Source organism: Ammodytes marinus (assembly GCF_949987685.1).
Source record: "Ammodytes marinus genome assembly, chromosome: 21".
Taxonomy (NCBI): domain Eukaryota; kingdom Metazoa; phylum Chordata; class Actinopteri; order Uranoscopiformes; family Ammodytidae; genus Ammodytes; species Ammodytes marinus.
The window spans coordinates 1,605,927-1,623,712 of record NC_137225.1 but is presented as its reverse complement, the minus strand read 5'-3'; the positions used below and the strand labels follow the sequence as shown (position 1 = coordinate 1,623,712).

Here is a 17,786-nt window from a genome sequence, read left to right as displayed (position 1 = left end):
GCAAGAGAAGTGAAGGATTTTGCGTTTTGTGTTTGAGTTTTGAAATTTGGGTTTAGGGTTTTGAAAAAGTGAGGTAGTCTATCAGGAAATGTGTTTAAGCAATTGTGAAAAACTGTAAGCAATTGTGAAAAACTGCAATTCTCATGTTAAATATTTGAATATTTATTTGTAACCTTTTTTTGGGGCTTATATGTCATCCACCCATATATTAATAATGTAAAAGTTACCACAGTGAAGGTTTTGTTTGGGTACATTATATCTGACAGAAAGGAATCAGTTCAGTAGGATAAAAATAGCCCTGGATGGATCCATGTCATCTGATTATTGACTCAATTGTTTGATACATTCATGAGTCACTTTTAAAATCACAATGTTTGCAAGTTGGAGATATGAAGAAGAACTTATCTTAGAACTATCATCTCTTATGACTTGCAGGAAGAGATCAAATAACGGAGGGTGGAACAGCAAAGTAAAAACACAAATACAATATTTGAATTTAAAATTCATGAAGTGTAATATTTCAGTACATTTTAACTTCATAGACCAAAGTTAGTCAAGGGCCAGGTCAACCGACTTGTTTTAATTCACATTTCACAGGTCATCAAAATGTAGAAAAAGTTCATAGCCGAGAAAGGACTCAAACGTCATGATGCCCGTATAGGCACAAGTTTTATTTGTAATGCATTTGCATATGAGACGAATGTATACTGACAGGAATGCAGTATGATATGTTATTTTTCCTGATATATATACACCAAATGCTTATTTTGTATTTGCTTTGCCTTTGATTGTTGATGTTTATATAAATATATATATATAGATATAAAATATTACTTCACTTTCAGTTTCTAAATTGTAATTTGGGTTCCCACTAAACTGTTTTCATGGTGTAGTGTCCAGAAAACCACATTTTATGCTGAATCTCCTCTTTTCAGCCTCAGTCTGAATCAACAAGGCCTACAACAAGGCCCAGTCTGCTCTGATTGGCAGATTAAATCGAACAGTCAGATTCAGGGGTGTCTGGGGGTGTGGTATATCACAGGTGGAGGTAGTGTTTAATTAGTTTTGTAATGAGAGGGCGTGGCTTCTGCCCTTATGACATCATAAGGGGAGATTAACGTTAAGAAACATGTGTACTCAAAGTATAGTCAGTACTTGACATTAATCCTTTGAAAAATATTTCCAGAGCGTGGTCCACTTCCAACTTTAGTTGTTGGGCCTGTGTGAATAGGTAATGAGGTGACTTGACAATGGTTTTAGCTCCATGTGTATAGATTAAAACATTCTCCTTTTCAATATAAAATACTGTAAGGATTACATGCATGATTTAAAAAATAATTGAAAAATGTTGCTCTTGGTCTGACAGTAGCACAGCTAATAGTTTTTTGTGTTGGTCCACAAAGTACTGTCACACAGCAAACTATGTAAGCCGTCTATTCAACACGTCTGCCCAGTGTAGAACTGAGAAAAAAGAGATAGAATGGAGAGAATAGAGTGGCCATTTGTCCACCAGAGAGCTCTGAGAGTACTGATAGGGAATGCTTATCTCACATAGTTTTCATGTAATGTTTTTATGCTTGAAAAGAAGAAATGTTTTAACCCTTGAATATAGATACTGCTATAAGCAACCATAAAGCTATAATGTTTGGGTTGATATAAGCTACATCATTTAAATACAAATTAACATTGTATTGCCAAATAACTTCACTCTGCTATGAATTCCATTTGGCTCCCTACAATGTGTATTTCCATTCCATTTCATGTGATTTATCAATAAGCTTGGTGTTTTAATTGAATTTTTTTTTAATGAAATGCAGTGCATTTTACCTGCCGTGCAATGCACATGCATTAGCAAAGTCTTATATTTATTTTGAATTACTTTTTTTTCAAACTCTCAGAGGACTATAAAAATGTTTTATTCAAATTAAACTTGTTATAACATCAAATCGTGTAAGTGCCTCTGTATTTATTGAAAATAATGTACTGTACAAAAGTTAGGATTTGCAGCGCCATCAGGGCCCCAACAGTAGTCAAATGTGAGCGATCCAAGTGTCTATCAGAAAATTCTAAATGATCATTCAAATCTGAAAATACCAGCTGGAAGAATGACCTATTAAATGATTAAACTTTTTCAGCATTTGTCACATTTTTAGGCAGCGGCACCCAAAAGGTATATGGCCCATACGCTTAACTGAACCTCACAGTTTATTTTAAATGCCGATTCAGGAAATAGTGTGTCATCCATTTAGCCAGGCAGAAAGGGTAAGGTGCTGGATAGATAGGTGTGTAGCACATTTGACTTTATGCTAGTCTAACTTACCTTAACCACAGTACGATGGAGTCTGAAGTATTGCAGTGCATACCTCTCAAATGATTGTGTACTTAAAGGTACAGTGTGAAATATTGGAATATTTAGTGGCATTTAGTGGTGAGATTCCAGATTAAAAAGCTCCCTTGCCAACCCCTCCCTTTTGAAGAATGTACAGAAGCTACAGTGGCCTTCAATGACAATACGCTAGTTACTTAAGATGGCATCATCCCTCAGTGCCTCAAGTCTTTCCACAATATCAAGTGATGAGGTGAAGATGTATTTAGTTATTTATTCTATAGTACTTCCAAAAGTTCTTCCAACAGGTGCATTTCCCCAGGACTCCCACTATATGTAAAAAAAAATGTGTAAGGCTGTTAAGTTGATCCATTCTGTGCTACTGTAAAACGATGGTGGAGCAACATGGCGGGCCTCAGCAACCCGCTCCTATGTAGATATAAAAGGCTCCTTCCAAGGTACTTAAAGAAACAACTCTTACTTTCAAGCAATTCTGCACTAATTAAAACATACTTAAATGAAGATTATATTCCAATTCTACCAAGTCTGTTCTGAAAAATGACAATAGATTCTACACACTGTACCTTTAACCGTATGTTCAGTGAGATGAATGATTAGTTGATGCAGCTTAAGCAGGTTACAAGACACAGTATATCTATGCAGAGGGAAAAATACTTCCAAAGATATAAATAAAAAAAATTATAAAATTGTCAGCAAAGATGTGAGTAATGCAGGTTTAGAGATATAGGAGCATGAATTTACAAAACCCCTCTTCTATGGTCCTTTAAAGCTCAGTTGAACGACAGAGCAGCATGACTGACCAACACTGTGAAAGAAAAACAAGGACCAGCCCAACTGACAGGCCACACGTGTCAGCTTAGGAATGTTTAATCTTCCATATCGTCAAAAGCCAAGAAACATTTCAACATAAATGTGAGAGGAGTACATTTCACTGAATGCACTTACACACAGCCATAGCACAGGGCTGCATTGATCTGAAAGGAGATTATATGGAGACCAGATACACAGAGCAGGAATACTGAATATCAGAAGTAACCGGTAGATAAAACAACAGAGTGTGTGTGTATGTGTGTGTGTGTGTGTGTGTGTGTGTGTGTGTGTGTGTGTGTGTGTGTGTGTGTGTGTGTGTGTGTGTCAGTGTGCGATGCTGTCAGGCTTAGTAGTAGAACAATGAAAGCTCAGTTCCTTGAAACACGGTTAAATATAGCAGGATTCTTCGGGAGATAAAAAAATATTCTTCACAGTATTTTTTCATCACATCCATGCACGTCGTTTGTAAAATCATCCGTGACACACTTTTTCAAAATGGCACTTAAAAAAAAAAAAAAAAACATATTATTTACTCTCATTGTAAATGGTCGTTACTGTATAAGGAGCAGACTGGAGGAATGTGTGTGTAGCTGGAGAGTGTGTGCGGCGTGGGGTTTATGCTGCTGTTTGTTTGAATACAAAAAAGCTCCTATAATCTTTCTTTGGGCTGCGTTTGATGACTTTTTTTTTACCGAGTGTCTGCGCGATAGCCACGATTGCACCAGATAAGAATACGTATATACCAGAAAACCAATTACTGGGCGGAGTGGAGATGATAAAACGCTTGCAAACCCCCACCCCCCCCCCCCCCCTCTCCGCTGAAATGATCCTGAAATGATGTATTTGCACAGAGACCCCCCCCCCCCTGACACAGACACACAGAGAGAGACACAGAAGCAACACAAATATATATATATATATATATAACAAAAAAAACTCTCCTGGCACTGTGAACACTTGGCATCCGTCAAATAAAAAAAACAATAGAACAGTGAAAAAAACAACAACAACAAAAACAACACAGCGACACGTTGACAGAGGCAGCACAGTCCCACTGGCAGCAGTACAGTAGTAAAGAATTAGTACCAATCGGAGCTTGATTGAAGGTGTACTAAGTTTAGCAAAGAGTCCTCTCTCTCTTTTTTTCTCTGTCTCTCTCTCTCTCCGTATGTCTCTCAACATCTGATTGTTGACCAACCTATAAAGTGCTTCCAAAAAACAAAACAAAAAAAACTCCCCATTTAGAATCAATCTATACAATAAAACAGTATGTCAATGAGGGAACATGTTAGCAGTAGGAAAGAAAAAAAAGAGGAAAGAATTAAAAAAAGGGGTCTATTCAGGCACGAGCACAGAGGTCTTCTCCTTTTTCTTTTCTTTTTTTCCATTTCCTTTTTATATCAGTTCTCTTTCTCTCTACTTCTTGAAGGGCGTGAGTCTGCCGATGTTGTGCCAGAAGGTGTTGCTTTTGCGCTTGGGCTCTGCCAGCATGAAGACCTGCTGCTGGGGTAGAGCGGTGGGCAGGGTGGGGTGCTTCTGCCTGAGGAGGAAGTCATAGTAGGGTCTGGTCACCGCTGGGAGAGGGAGGGCATAGAGGAAAGGCAAGGTTTATTAATATAGCACAATTCAGACACAAGGCCATTCAAAGAAACTGCACACTTCCTGAACATTTTTCATATAAAAAAAACCCCACCAGGGGAAAAAAGGCAATGGTTATTTCCTTTGAGCTTCTGGAATCTTCTCATTTGAAAACATCTACGAATGGCATATTGAGATCACCAACCAAAGAACAGCAAAGTAGAAGCAGTTGGCATGCTGCTATTCATCTGGGCGTGTTGGGAAACTATGTGTGTGTGTGAATCTGCATAAATAACTCTTAAAGCTGTTCTGTCCGCAGGGAGGAGGACGAAAGGTTTTTTTTTTAAACCCCAGGCTAAAACTTTTACTGTGATTCCTGAAAAGGACTGTGAGATGCCTGGAGAATATATAGGCCCTGCTGCTGACATACGAATGCAATATAAAGTGCTGCATTATAGATGAGTGCTTATACATTATACATAGGGAGGTGGCCCATGTCCATGCGTACAAAGGGAAAAAAGGAAGACAACCTTTAGAATGATATTACACGGAGACTCGAGACAATCTGAGGGCCATTTCTATTCACTGTTCAAATCAAATGATATTAAATTCAAATTAAATGTATGAAAAATAAATCTGATTTAAATATCTACACCACAGACTACATTTACCAATTTCCCACCACCGCAAAATCAGAGGAAACCAGACCAACTAAAACGTCATGCCCGCCATATTTAAAAACACTGCTACTGCAAATGTAATAATATATAACATTAATTACCGAAAGTAGTGATCAATTCGACCGGTGAGAAAAACGCTGAATGGGTCCTGTTTTTCTTCACAAAGCAAAGCGAGAGGCAACACGTATCTGCCGCTGTTGTTGTGCTTAAAGCTAATGCTAGCTTTTGCCAGGAGAGCAGCAACGTACACAGACGTTTTACAGTGACGTCATGACGTTGCTCTATTGCCGGCTCTGGTCGGTGGGAAAACAAACCGGTTCACAACTTGTGCCAGAGGAGAACTGGAACTGCAACTTGGTTCGCGTTGATGGGTAAGAGGTAATTGAGGCTCCGGTACAGGTGTTTAGTGAACAATGTGTAATGATCCCAATGATTGGCTTTCCTCTCAGACCCTTACCTTTGGGCTTCCCTGCTGGGTGGCTCTTGCAGGCGTTCAGCATGGCCTGTTTCTTCTGCACCTCTGTGAGAGAGAAGCCTGACAAGAGAAGAATAAAGAGAAAGATAGGCTCTCAAAGTACTGCAGATGTAGGGGAGGAACACAGGTTTGACTCCAGAAATGGTGAAGTGTTTCCTGACAGTTGAACTTGACAATAAGCGCCATATTTAAAAGTGTGTGTGTGTCTCTCTGTCTGTGTGTGTGTCTGTCTGTCTGTCTGTGTGTCTGTCTGTCTGTCTGTCTGTGTATGTGTGTTTGTGTGCGATCGTTGTGTGTGTGTGTGTGTGTGTGTGTGTGTGTGTGTGTGTGTGTGTGTGTGTGTGTGTGTGTGGTCGCGCGTGTCTGTCTGTCTGTCCATCTGTCTGTCTGTGTTTGTGCATGCTTGCATGTTCATGTGTGTGTGTGTGTGTGTGTGTGTGTATGTCTGTCTCTCTAACCTGTGTCCCTGTCATGCTGGACCTGGTTCCTCTCATCAGTGAAGGCCCTGAGCCAGCGCTGCTTGTGTTCAGGCTTCTTGGCACACAGCAGGTGGAGCTCCTCTCCAGTCCTCAGCTTCACAGCGTTCTTCACACTGATGTTGAAGTCCTTCTCCTTGCCATCCTCCACATCCGTCACCTCCATCTGGTCCATGTCCAGACGGCCCTTGTAGTACAGCATGTCCCTGCGCAACAGGTCCTGAATTCACACACATACAAGGAGGACACATTCACATCAACTTGGTGATGTACTAGGTGCACATGTAACTCTGTGTGTGTTAGAGAAATTAAACTTTTCATCACAAGTCATCACATCATTTTGGTCTTCTTTGGTCTTTATTTCAAAGTACTTTTCTTCAGCATCTTAAAAGACACCAACACAGCTGGGCAAATGGGGAAATGGTGCACTCCAAACAAACGGAAAGGCTAGCAACAGGAAAACGTTTCAGATGAAAAGAACATGGAAATAATGGAATTGTTTTTGTTTTTTTTAACTTGTGAATTTTGTGAGACTTTACAACAACCACAGGCTGGATAAATACCTCTTTGAACAGGTTTCCTTTTTTACACCCATTAGGATTGATTCACATTAACTGTTAAAGATCTCCTATTATACTACTTTTCTGGTCTTCATTTCTTGTTAAAAACTGCTATAGAGCAACCTGACACGAATCACATCACAAAAAACTATGTAGATTTTCGGGAAATGCTTCCTCTCATCTGGGCGATTCAGCATGCCCTGTCAACACTGCGCTTCGGCCATCTCCATTATTTGATACGCTAGTATGGTTAAACATGACCATAAATCATTATAACAACGTTGATAGGTCATAAAAGTCGAAAAGTATAATAGGTCCTCTTTAACAGCAGTTTGAAACACAGTGTAGCACCTTTTTGCAGTACACCATCTGATGATCAAAGAGGAAGAACATTCTCTGTTGACTCTTGCCCTGAGGCGTGGACAGCTTGCTCAACTCCCCCGAGAAGATGAGGTCGGAGCTCCTACTGAGGACGTCCTCACCCTGCACACAGCAACACACACACACACACACACACAACTGTTACACTGGACACTAACTAAAAATAATAATACATTTATTGTATATAGTGCTTACATACTCAAAGAGACTTTACAATAAAATTAGTAGCCTACATAGGCAAATTAAAAACAGATGTAGCAATAAAGCCTGCCTAATGGACTACAGATGGAAATGACCCCCGGGCTACAATCTGGCATATGTACGCATACTGCTGTACATATTCATTAATGTGCTTTGTCCTGAAAAAAAATAAAAAATAAATAAAGCCAACACACAAAAAACAAAATCAAAGGGATGTATATTAACAGCAGGTGAAACATTAAAATTACATTTAAAATAGCAGGTGTAATGTAAAAAATTTAAAAGTAATATTTTATGTTAATATCATTGGCTTAAGGCTATTCTGAAGAGGTGTATTTTTTTGATTAGTGGTTTGAATCAACCATCCTGTAAGACACCATTCAAAACAGCAACACACCTCCCAGTCCTCTATGGAGCTCTGCCATTGGGCGATCTTATCCACGTTCTCCAGGCGCCGCTTCCTCTCGTTTATGAGCCTTGCCACGTTCTTCATGGCATGTAAGGCCGCCTCGACATCAGCGTAGTCTCTAAAGGTTTAGCAGAGATTACAGAGAAGTGAAGTTACTTTATTAGTCAATGGTTACATTGAAATTTGTCTTTCCGCATACCGCCTCTCAAGTTAACACACTTCGGAGGGGGTCAGAGCGCAGGGTCAGCTGTAGTAAAGCGCCCAGGGAGCAGTTTTGGGGTTAAGTGACTTGCTCAAGGACACAATGGTAGCGATGGTGGGCAACGTAGACGTAATACCAGCAACTACTAGTTTTACAACTAACACCCTCCTGTCCAGTGCCGGGGATCGAACCAGAGACCTCATGGTTACTGGTCGGCCACCTTTCCTCTAGGCCATCCTCCCACCATACTTGTACTACAAGGGCCGTATGGAGAATACATTGGCTGTGAAAAGCTCTTTTAAAGGTGCTCCGAGGAATTCTTAGTTTGTCTTAATTCTTGAACCCCCTTTGGACAAAAGTGATAGTGTTTTTACTACACCAGCTGTAGGGGGTGAGTGAGTGAGTGAGTGAGTGAGTGAGTGAGTGAGTGAGTGAGTGAGTGAGTGAGTGAGTGAGTGAGTGAGTGAGTGAGTGAGTGAGTGAGTGAGTGAGTGAGTGAGTGAGTGAGTGAGTGAGTGAGTGAGTGAGTGAGGCCCAATCCCAAATGACTCCCTAGGCACTCCCACTCCGTGAGCGAGTGTGACTTGCTGTGGAGTCACACTTGCGGCTGTGGAGTGCCACTCGATCATTAAGGGCGAGGGTATAACAACGGTGCGGCTTTTGCAAGCCCTCGCCTTTGCCAGACGGAAACAGGAAGAAGACACTAGTTTGTTAAGTCTTTATTTCTCACCCTAAAATAGAATTCCACCACATTTATATTTGACCTGAAACACTCTTTACATTCATATATAGGCTACGCATGTAAGAGTAAAATGTAGCATTGAATAAAAACAAACTCACTCCCATGCTTTTTTGGCTGCATAATTTATTTGTTGTTAAACATTTTCTAACTGCATATTCTTAATTTTACCAGCTCAGTCTGTAGTGGAGAAAACGGGTGGGTGTTTGATCCGCTGTTTAATTATCCTTTTAGTTTACATGCACAGCATACAAAACCAGGGAAAAGAACAATAGTCTGCTAAAGCATGTATTCCACTTGTCATGATCTGCCATTACGACCGGCGAATTGCGGCAGTTAATTAGCGTGCATAAATTATAATGCACTGCAAGGGTGGTCATAAATAAGAAAAGTCATGCGCTCCAGCTGACTGACGTCACCGCCGCTATTACTACCCCTCATCGGCTGTAACAGAAACACAAATCTTACTAACAATTTAAGGAAATAATAATCACTGTCCCTTTTTAACCTGTGGGCATTTTCTTCATCTGCTTCGTTTTATCTTTTTCCACGCCTTGAAAATACACTAACGGTAGACAAGTGGCATAATCAAATCAACAAGTGTAAAACAACATGTTCCTTCCGATATTGTAGGCTACCCTCCGGTTCCGTCATTTAGGGCTATGCATAAAAATAATCAATCAAATGTCTGTTTGAGGTAAGAGTAGCTACGTTTCATTTATAATTCGGGAAACAAACTCCCTGGAACTCTCATTGTAAGTTAGCTCCTCCATTCCGGACATAATTGATTGGCGGACACCTGTGTCAAACGTAGGGCTGAGCCAACGTCGATGCAGACTCGATGATCGAGGGCTTTATCACCCACTCACACTTGAGGCTCGATGGTTTGGGACGACACTCAATATGGTGGGCCCTCCCCGCCAACGCGCAAACGGAGGGATAGTGGATAGTGAGTAAGTGAGTGAGTGAGTGTGTGAGTGAGAGTATATGTGATTGAATGAGTGTGTGTGTGTGTCTGTGTGTGCGTGCGTGTGTGTCTGTGTGTGTATGTGCGTGCGTGTGCGTGTGTGTATGTCTTTGTCTGTCTGTGTCTGTGTATGTGTGTGTGCATGTGTGTAGCTACCTGTGCTGTGGGTTGGTGTATTTGAGCAGCTCGGCCAGCTGCAGTGGGTACTTGCAGATCTTCTGTACGGGCGTGAGCAGGAAGCCGTCCAGGGAGATGTCTATCATCTTCTGCAGCAGCCGGCACGCCTCGAAGAAGAACACATACTTGTTGACCTTCATGAGCCTGGAGAGCTGCACGCAGGCATTGGGATGGTTGTTGCAGTACTCTGAATAGATCTGGAAATCTGTTTGCTACACATGGGGAAAAAACAAAACAAGTCAAAGGTGTTTGTTTATTTAAAAACTTTAATAGTTAGTTTATGCTTATTAAAGTTGCCCCGAGGAACATTCAGCTTGTGTCCATTCTTGCGCCCCCTTTGGAAAAAAACGGTAATGTTTTTACTAAACCAGCTGTTGTTCCTGGGTGAGCGTATACCCATGACAAAGGCATTTAAAAAAAACTATACAAAAATAGCATTCTTTGCACTGATGGTCTCTTTGGTGATACAAATAATTCCTGATCATCAGAGGAAAAATCTGACTGTTTCAGAAATATTTAAAGTCCCTCGTAGCACCTTTAAGCATTGAGTAAGCATTAACTAACAGTTCATTCTTGACCCTTATTGTAAAGTGTTACAGAGGTGTAAAAAAAAGAGTCAAGATTTGAAGCAATGTGAGGGTTGTGAGTCATGGCCTACATGTTCCAGGAAGCAGCAGCCGATCTCACTGAGGTGGGGCTGCTCTGTGTTAAACCTCTTCTCGAGGCCTTTGAGGAACCGTCTCTGGAACCTGTAGATGTCTTCAATGTTACCGAAGATGGTGCGCAGCTGCTCTTCATTGAACATGTCTGTCCTCTTGCGGCACTGTTTGATATAACCCTGGGAATGAACACAACACCAACATGAATGAAATACAATTGAAACGCCCATCACACTCAAAACAAACAGTAAGACACATGCAAGGAGTATAATGCATTGTATAATGTTGTTGGAGAGCTTGAAATGTAAGTCAATCCAGGTTTACAGATATTAACTGTCTCAACGAGTTATTGAAGATAGTCTTCGATGCAAATCTAATTTAGTGCTGTGTTTTCTTCCTATTTTTGATTTTCAAGTTGTTCTTGAAGTTAACACACGTAATGGAACAAAGGGATTTTCTAGTCAGTTGTCTTAAAGGTGTCAGCAAGTCAGAAATTCTGGAGAATGCTTGTTGTCAAAATCCATTTTTGTAGTTTAAGTGTTGTAGTGTTTAGTAAGTATTTAAAGCAGTGGTGACACCATTTACTTTTCAACAAATGTTTAATAAATGCATGGGCCTATTAACAGCTTGGGTGAAACACTGTTTTAACTGGAACTGTTTGGTGGCCGAGTGATGACCACCCACCATAATCGCCAACTTTTTCAGCCAGTGACCTGTGTTGCATGGTGTACCCCTTTTTCTCACCTCATTGACTTTTTATTTTCCGCTTAACATTTGCCTATAGTTTAAACAATGTAGTAATTGGAAGTCCTTAGAAACCTGTAAAGAGGAGTACGCCATGTTAGTTGTTATATTTTGTCTTTTGTTTTTGTGTTCATTTTTTCAGTTGTGTCTGCATGTTCTCTCTAAAAAAAAAAAAAAAAAAAAAAAAGTGGGGTTTAGTGGAGTTCTCTCTAGCGGAAAATCCGCTATCAGATTTCAGGAAAAGTAGAAAAAGGTAAGCAGATATGGCAGCCTTTCCTCGACGATATAACAGTGACCTTCATGACAACTTTTTGACTTTTGATTTTTTCCTTAACATTTACCTTTAATTTAAACAATGTCTTTGAAACCATTTTAAGTAGAGTAAGATAGTTACCGGTAGTTGTTTATTTTGTTGTGTTTTTTGTTTGTGTTGACTTTTTTTTTTTTAAGAAATTTTTTGGCATTTTTATTCTTTATTGACAGTGCAGAGAGACAGAGGTGAAATGGGGCAGAGAGGGGAGTGACATGCAGAGAACGACCGCGGGTGGGAATCGAACCCGGGTCTGCTGCTGGGCCCGGCCCGGGAGGGGGACGCCTTACCAACTGAGCTAAAGGCGCCCCCGTGTGTTCACTTTTTCAGTTGTGTGTTGAGATGTTCTTTAAAAGAAAACATTTCAAATTAACAATAAAAAAAAATAAAAAAAGAGAAATAAAGTATTTAAAAAAAAATTCCCCCCCCAAAAACAAACGATGTATAGCGTACCTCACAGATGTCTTTCAGGTGCTTGATGTAGTCTCTCTCTGTGCTCATGATCTCGTTTATGACGTTGGTCCTCATCTGCTCTTTGCAGGGTAGACCGGGCCCCAGCACCAGACCCCTGCCTTCCCTCTCCTGCTCCCCAGCCTGGGCCTCCTCCAGCTGGGATAGATACTCCTCCATCATGGGCTCATCCTGGTTCACACGCAACTGAAGAGACCACACACAGGAAACTTTCAATAATTTAGTTCTGATTTATGATGATAGAATCATTCAATACTAAGAATAACTAATAAATAATAATAGAATGAAGAGAAAATATATTTTGTAAACTAATTAACTGCAGGCTCTGCAAATATAACAAATTCACTCCTCTGAAACTGATTAGTGCACATGTAAAGCTGGGTGCAAGAACATATCATGAAATGAGCCATGTCTTACTGAGGAAACACTTAAAAATCATAATTGCACATTATAATTCCCCTCATTGTGCAGACTGCAGGCACTATATTAGTCAGTGGGCCAGTGTTGCAGTGTGTGTCTGTCATCAATAAATCAAAGAGTGTCATTAAAATGGCTGTATCTGGGGTGCTCCGGTGGCATAGTGGCCTTCGTTGCAGTGGTCGCAGGGTCGAGTCCGACCCGTGGGCCTTTACTGCAGGTCATCCCCCGTCTCTCTCTCTCTGTCTCCCCATTTCAACTCTGTGCTATTCAATAAAGCTTGAAAATGCCAAAAAAAATCTTAAAATAAATAAATAATAATGTCTGTCTGGTTGAAAGTGTGTTACTCACCCGTACGAAGCTGGCGGGGAACCAGCCCTCACTGTCCATGATGCGACCCCACCACCACTCCTTGTTGGAGGCGTCCACTACTTGGATGACGTCAGCGGCCTTGAAGCCCAGCTCCTGGTCGTCCATGGTAACATGGTCCCACAGGGCCTCGGCATACACCACACTGCCATCACTGATCAGCTGCAGAGGAAGACAAGCTTTTCTTATGAGTTGGTGATGAGACATTATAGTGAGCACCTATGGATTTGACAGATACACTTTTATTCAGATAATGATTATCAAGGGTTGACTACCAGCCACTAACACGATGGAGGGTTAAATCACTGAGGTGGCCGTCAAAGGTCTATCTAGGGCTAACTTGTTATTCAACCATTTCTAGCCAGTTTGCAAATTATGTGAAAAACAGACTTCGCCATAAAAGGCTAACACAGTGGAGGCCAACATGCCCTACTGATATTTAACAGCGTCAGAGAATCATCACATTTATTATAATTCATCCAGAGGGAAAACAAGAATGTGTGAACCAAATGTATTGACAGTCCATGCAATAGTTTTTTTTTTTTTTTTGCATTTTTATGCTTTATTGATAGTGTAGAGACAGAGGTGAAATGGGGCAGAGAGGGGAGTGACATGCAGAGAACGACCGCGGGCTGGAATCGAACCCGGGTCCGCTGCTGGCCGAGGCCCATGGGGGGGACGCCCTACCAACTGAGCTAAGGGTGCCCCCTGTCCTTGCAATAGTTGTTGAGGCATTTCACTCCAAGCCACACATCAGTACAGGCATCAGTAAGATCACCACAGTCCGACGGATCTAGCCCCAGGACACCATGACTTCATTCAGTCTGGATTCAGAAAATATCAGTTTTAACTTTACCACCCAGACAATGGAGCTGAATCTTCACAGAACATTTTAAATATTACATGTGTTATTTGTGATAGTGGGCTACATAAAATAGAATTGACTTTGTTGAAGTCTGAGTTCAGAATGACAAAGCAATGAGGAGCTGGGGTGGACGTGGACTAAAAGATGGAGATATACAGAAGAGGAAAGAGGAGGCAGTGTTATTGATGAAAAGACTGCAGTGGTCATATTTCACACTGCCACACACACACACACACACACACATTCCCCAGTTTGCCTGCGTCAACATGGCCCTAGGCTCCAGCCTCTCATAGGCAACACACACACACACACATCCTGCTGGAGCACATCACACTCCATGTCTTTCACAGGGACACAAAACAGAGTGGAAGTGTGGCTTACACTTTACAATAAGGGTACATTAATTAAGAGTTAGTTGCTTAATGCATACTAAACATTAATTCATCAACAAACCATTAATAAATGCTGAGGGAATCCTTACTGAGCTTTAACACAGCATTAACTAACTGGTATGCTTAGCTTAGGCTATGCTTCGTTAAAGATTAACCAACTAAGCATAGTTAATGCCTAACCAAACATTAACTAAGCGTTAATAACTAAGCATTAACAGTTTAGTTAATGTTTAATAAGAAATAAACTAACCATTATTAAATAGTTCATTAATGTACCCTTATTCTAAACTGTTAGCAAAGTGTCCATCATACAGCCACACTAGTATTGTGTCTTAGCTCTACTGATCTGTAATGGTGAGGGGCAAAAGATAAGACGTGGCTGTTGCCAAGCAACACACCTTCACCATTTTGCCTCTCTCCTGCCTTTATCTTCAGATTCCTCTTTGTCTAAATGACACCACAGTATTCTCATATGAAACATCATGATAGTAAACATCTACATAACGCTTGTCTGTTGTAAACAGGTCAAGCATTATGACAGTGTTCATGGAACTCATCACTATGGCAACAGCAAAAAGCTAACACACACACACACACACACACACACACACACACACACACACACAGCTGTGCCCCTCTCACCGTCCCCTCTGATCCTGAGCATGCAATGGGAGCATCTGGATAGTCACACACACACGCACACACACACACACACACACACACACACACACAGATCACGTCACCTCATCAGGTCAAAAATAATATCAAAATAATCTGGAGAAGTTCAAATAATTCTCAAGATAAATGTCTTCATTTTAAGGCTCCATAAAGCAGAGAAGTTGGAAACAGCATGTTTATTTCATCTCATATGAAAGCGAGGCTCACAGACAGATTCATATGATAAAATAAATAAATGACAATGAATGACAAAGGTGTCCAGATGTGAGACAACAGTGCACAGGATAAAAAGCTTATCTGGGCCAGAGGACAAAGTAAAGTGTGTACATTTATAAAGCTGCAGTAAATGATGTATCAAAACAGGAGACTCCAGAAATATTACAACAGTGGTGCGCTACCATTTGCTTTTGATACTGTTAGACCATATACTCTGATGGCTAACAGTTTCCTATACCAACAACATGAACATCCCATCATTTAAAGTTCAATATTCCCTCTCTCCTATAACTTTAACCAGCCTGGGGATCTGTTCTAAAGCAATTTATTTTTATTACATTCTTGCTCCCATTTAGATTTTGGTCCGATCTTATATTGTAAAAATAACAACTGTAATATTGCTTTTGTATATTTTAATGTGACTGCTTATACTGTTTGAATTGAACTTGTTTCTTAACATGTGGGAACGCATGACCGGTAAAAATTGGGAGGACATTAAAAGACTAATTGCTCAGCTTAGCAGTGTATTTAGTTCATACTGTGTTCTTACTTGGAGAAAAATACCTGGCCAGTGCGACATTTATTTTATTTTAGAAAATTCATTGAGTAGCCTACAACAAACACCTGTCAATTTTAGTGTATGTGTTACAAGAGAATAAAGGAGACATGGCAGTTTACACAAAATCAAGAATTCTCAGTGGCCTATATAGACAGAGGCTGAACCCACATTTGAGATACATTCAAATATCAAAGAAAGGCTTCTTCATAGTATATAATCAAAAGAATGCAAGTGTGTTATAATGACAGAAATACTGATTATAGATAATTGCTAATTAACAGTAAAATCAACAGCAAATGAAGTCAGGAGCCAATCAGAAAACAGGGTGATCAAATATAAATCGGGAGATAAGGTCTGAATATTTGTTTAGATTTTTGAATATTGTTTAAATCATTGTTATTTTTGTGATGTATGACAGTTCTCCTCGGTCATTGTTTCTGTTGTGATGCAAGTGTACAAAGATATACAAAGATATATTTTTCCCCCAAAGTTTATATGAATCCTCAATTAGGATAAGGATAATTTCATTAATCTGTGCAATGTTATTTCATGTCTGTACCCATAATGTGTAAAATAAAATAAAAAAATAGGAAGATTTGTGGCTACAGGCCCATCGCACATTTTTCCTTTGGCGCCAATGGTGGCCATTTTAAAAAATAGTCGCCATTGGGCTGTTTGGGGCCTGCTCTAACAGTGTGCCAGATCTCATGATTGTATCATTAAATGCACAATTCATTCACATATCTGCCGGACTAGTAAACATGGAGGTCACTGGGACAGAACGCTTCTTGCTTTTAGCCCTTGTCTCATTTCAAACACTGGATCTTGATATATCAGCTGTGTTTACCTGGACAAACTGCTATGCTGCATGCTCAGTTAGTAATCGCACTCCACTGTAAATGTTAGCTTCTAGTGCTGCTAAGAACCTGTACTATATAGGGGAGAACGGGGGAATCTGAGGCATCGGGTAATGTGAGCCACCCCCTGTATCTAGGCAACGGAAAACATTTGTGGTCATGTGAGATATATGTTTTCAAGCCCCTCTCATTTCCCCATGGCCCTGAAAGAGAGGACCTCGTGGTGCTGTGGTAAGCATGTTTTTTTCACCAATATAGGTATTTTGCATGTAAAAGTAAATGTTCTTGCTGTCAACTTTAATCAACAGTTGTGCCAAAGCAAATGTATTCACGTAGAAAAACTTCTATCATACGTGTTGATGAACTACCAACATATAAAAACCATGTGATGATATTAGCTAAAGATTAGCCTGAAATGCTAAGAGAGGTAGTTTTTTCTCCAATTGTGGTGGTGGGGGAAAGTGAGCCAAATGCTGTGGGGGAAAGCGAGACACTGTCTCACTTTCCCCCACCATGAGGCACAAGTTAAGTTTAGTCTTAACATATTTTAATGTAATATTACATAACATATGTTTTATTTTAATGTCATACACATTGTAGAAAAGCCATCATGCCAAGGAAATACACCAGGAAGACGACCTGGGGCAACCACACGGAAAGAGCACCTTCTCATCTTTCCCTGTAACCTTCAGGGCTGGAATGTAGAGTAGGCCTAGTTGTAGAGTATGACAGGCTGATGTTATAATCCAGTTGGGTCTTCTCCTGTGTTCTGAGTCCCAGGCTGTTCTCGCTGGTTCTGATTTTCCTATGCTTTGACCCCCAGACACTAGCTGGCTCTAAGGGTCCTGTGTTCTGACCCCCAGACTGTGTTCTAATCTAACTGGTTCTATCTTTCATTTGAATCTTATTAAAACCTTTTGAATTATAATATGTTGTATTTGATTTTGTTCAGAGTTACTTTCAAGTGTTTAGAAAATTGAATTGACCAAACCCCATCATTCTTTTACTAGTCCGACATTAGTTCTGGAATGTGTGGCTAGCTTTCAGGATTCTAACTGTTACAATATGTGTTGTTATGGTAGTTTCAGAGTGGAAAAAGTAAGTGGATCAGTTTACCCCCAGCTGGTTCACTTTACCCCCTTGATTGTTCTGGTCTGTCTCAGTTTACCCCACAGCTGGGGTAAAGTGAGCCACATGACAACTTTTTTTAAAACAATCATATTTTCACTGCCCTTTGTCTTGAAAAA

The 17,786-nt window shown here is 40.4% G+C and overlaps 1 protein-coding gene across 2 annotated transcripts in view; it reads right to left on the bottom strand.

Annotated features, from left to right (window-relative positions):
• Positions 1–4,104: 4,104 nt before the first annotated feature.
• Positions 4,105–17,786, bottom strand: part of LOC307267771 (rho guanine nucleotide exchange factor 4-like) — a gene marked incomplete at its 5' end in the record, with an annotated part of 61,420 nt that continues 47,738 nt past the window's right edge. For both annotated transcript variants that reach the window (XM_080050166.1, XM_080050165.1), the window contains 9 exons: positions 4,105–4,731; positions 5,873–5,950; positions 6,349–6,586; positions 7,278–7,409; positions 7,906–8,035; positions 9,982–10,214; positions 10,661–10,840; positions 12,169–12,372; positions 12,955–13,134. In XM_080050166.1, the coding sequence (XP_079906292.1) occupies positions 4,574–4,731; positions 5,873–5,950; positions 6,349–6,586; positions 7,278–7,409; positions 7,906–8,035; positions 9,982–10,214; positions 10,661–10,840; positions 12,169–12,372; positions 12,955–13,134 (1,533 nt within the window). In that variant the 3' untranslated portion in view covers positions 4,105–4,573. The remainder of the gene's footprint in view (positions 4,732–5,872; positions 5,951–6,348; positions 6,587–7,277; positions 7,410–7,905; positions 8,036–9,981; positions 10,215–10,660; positions 10,841–12,168; positions 12,373–12,954; positions 13,135–17,786) is intronic.